General features: G+C 43.8%; 1 protein-coding gene across 1 annotated transcript; it reads right to left on the bottom strand.

Moving 5' to 3' along the window:
• Window positions 1–7: 7 nt before the first annotated feature.
• Window positions 8–970, bottom strand: LOC108357747 (uncharacterized; the record flags this gene model as incomplete). Its single annotated transcript, XM_017608813.1, has 2 exons — window positions 415–970; window positions 8–299 (listed from the first exon to the last, which is right to left on the bottom strand). Coding segments are annotated over exons 1-2 (831 nt in total), but the record flags the coding sequence as incomplete, so codon positions are not given.
• Window positions 971–1,051: the final 81 nt, after the last annotated feature.

Consider the following 1,051-nt stretch of genomic DNA (forward strand, 5'->3'; position numbering starts at 1 on the left):
TCACTACTGGGTTGCTTGTCGCTTTTAAATTTTTTAACGCTGTCAATAAATCGCTGCATGATGTCAGCCGTATTGCTGCCAATGTCTTTGACAATGAGTTGTCATTTAGCCCGCTAATTATATGCGTGATGATCGACAAATCATCCACTGCACCTTGTCGTCCAATCGTTACCATAGCGTAGTAAAACTCAACGTAGTCTTCATTAACTTTGCGTCTTCGTCTAGCCATCGTTTTGTGTACTTCAGCCGTATTGTACCCAGTCGGAAAATCGACATAAAACGCCTGCACGAAATCCGACCAGCTGCTATGCACNCTCATTAACTTTGCGTCGTCGTCTAGCCATCGTTTTGTGTACTTCAGCCGTATTGTACCCAGTCGGAAAATCGACATAAAACGCCTGCACGAAATCCGACCAGCTGCTATGCACTGGTTGCGCGTCTAGCCATAGCTTCGCCATTCCTTTCAATTTGTGTTGTATAGCCACCAATACCATTACCTCAGGCCATTTGTAGTTTTGCTTAAGTTGTTCAATTTTCATGATGAATTGCCCTGACGTTATAGTCCCTTTAACCGGATCGAAATCAGGCAAAATTCCGACCATATCTTGAATCGTCATAGTTGGTTGTCGTTGTATATATTGAACACTTGCTGGCTCTTGAATTTCGCTTTCATTACTTACAAGCGTTTGTTCGTTGCGGCTGCCTTGCACTCCTGTGTTCATTGCGCTGATCGCTGCCGTCAAATTCACCATTACTGCTTTCAGCCCGTCGATTTGCGTTTGCAGCTCATCTGTAGTAGCAGTCTCTTCTAGCTCGGATGAATCGATTTCATCAGTTCCCAGTAACTCCTGTAGCTTCGCAACTTTGTGGGCCTTTGTCCCAGTCGTTGTTGCACCATTAGCTCGTAGTAATTCGTTTAGTTGAGCAACCTTAAGCGCAGTTAGCTTCAACATTTTAAAATTCCCTTTCTCGGTAGTGTTTACGTCTTCACTCTTAAACGTGGAATGAATTACCCCGAATTTCTATTCTCCTCTGTATCTTCACAGTTTCG

This window comes from Rhagoletis zephyria, unplaced genomic scaffold, assembly GCF_001687245.7.
Source record: "Rhagoletis zephyria isolate East Lansing unplaced genomic scaffold, Rhagoletis_zephyria_1.1 Rzeph_scaffold_83605, whole genome shotgun sequence".
In the NCBI taxonomy this organism is placed as follows: Eukaryota; Metazoa; Arthropoda; class Insecta; order Diptera; family Tephritidae; genus Rhagoletis; species Rhagoletis zephyria.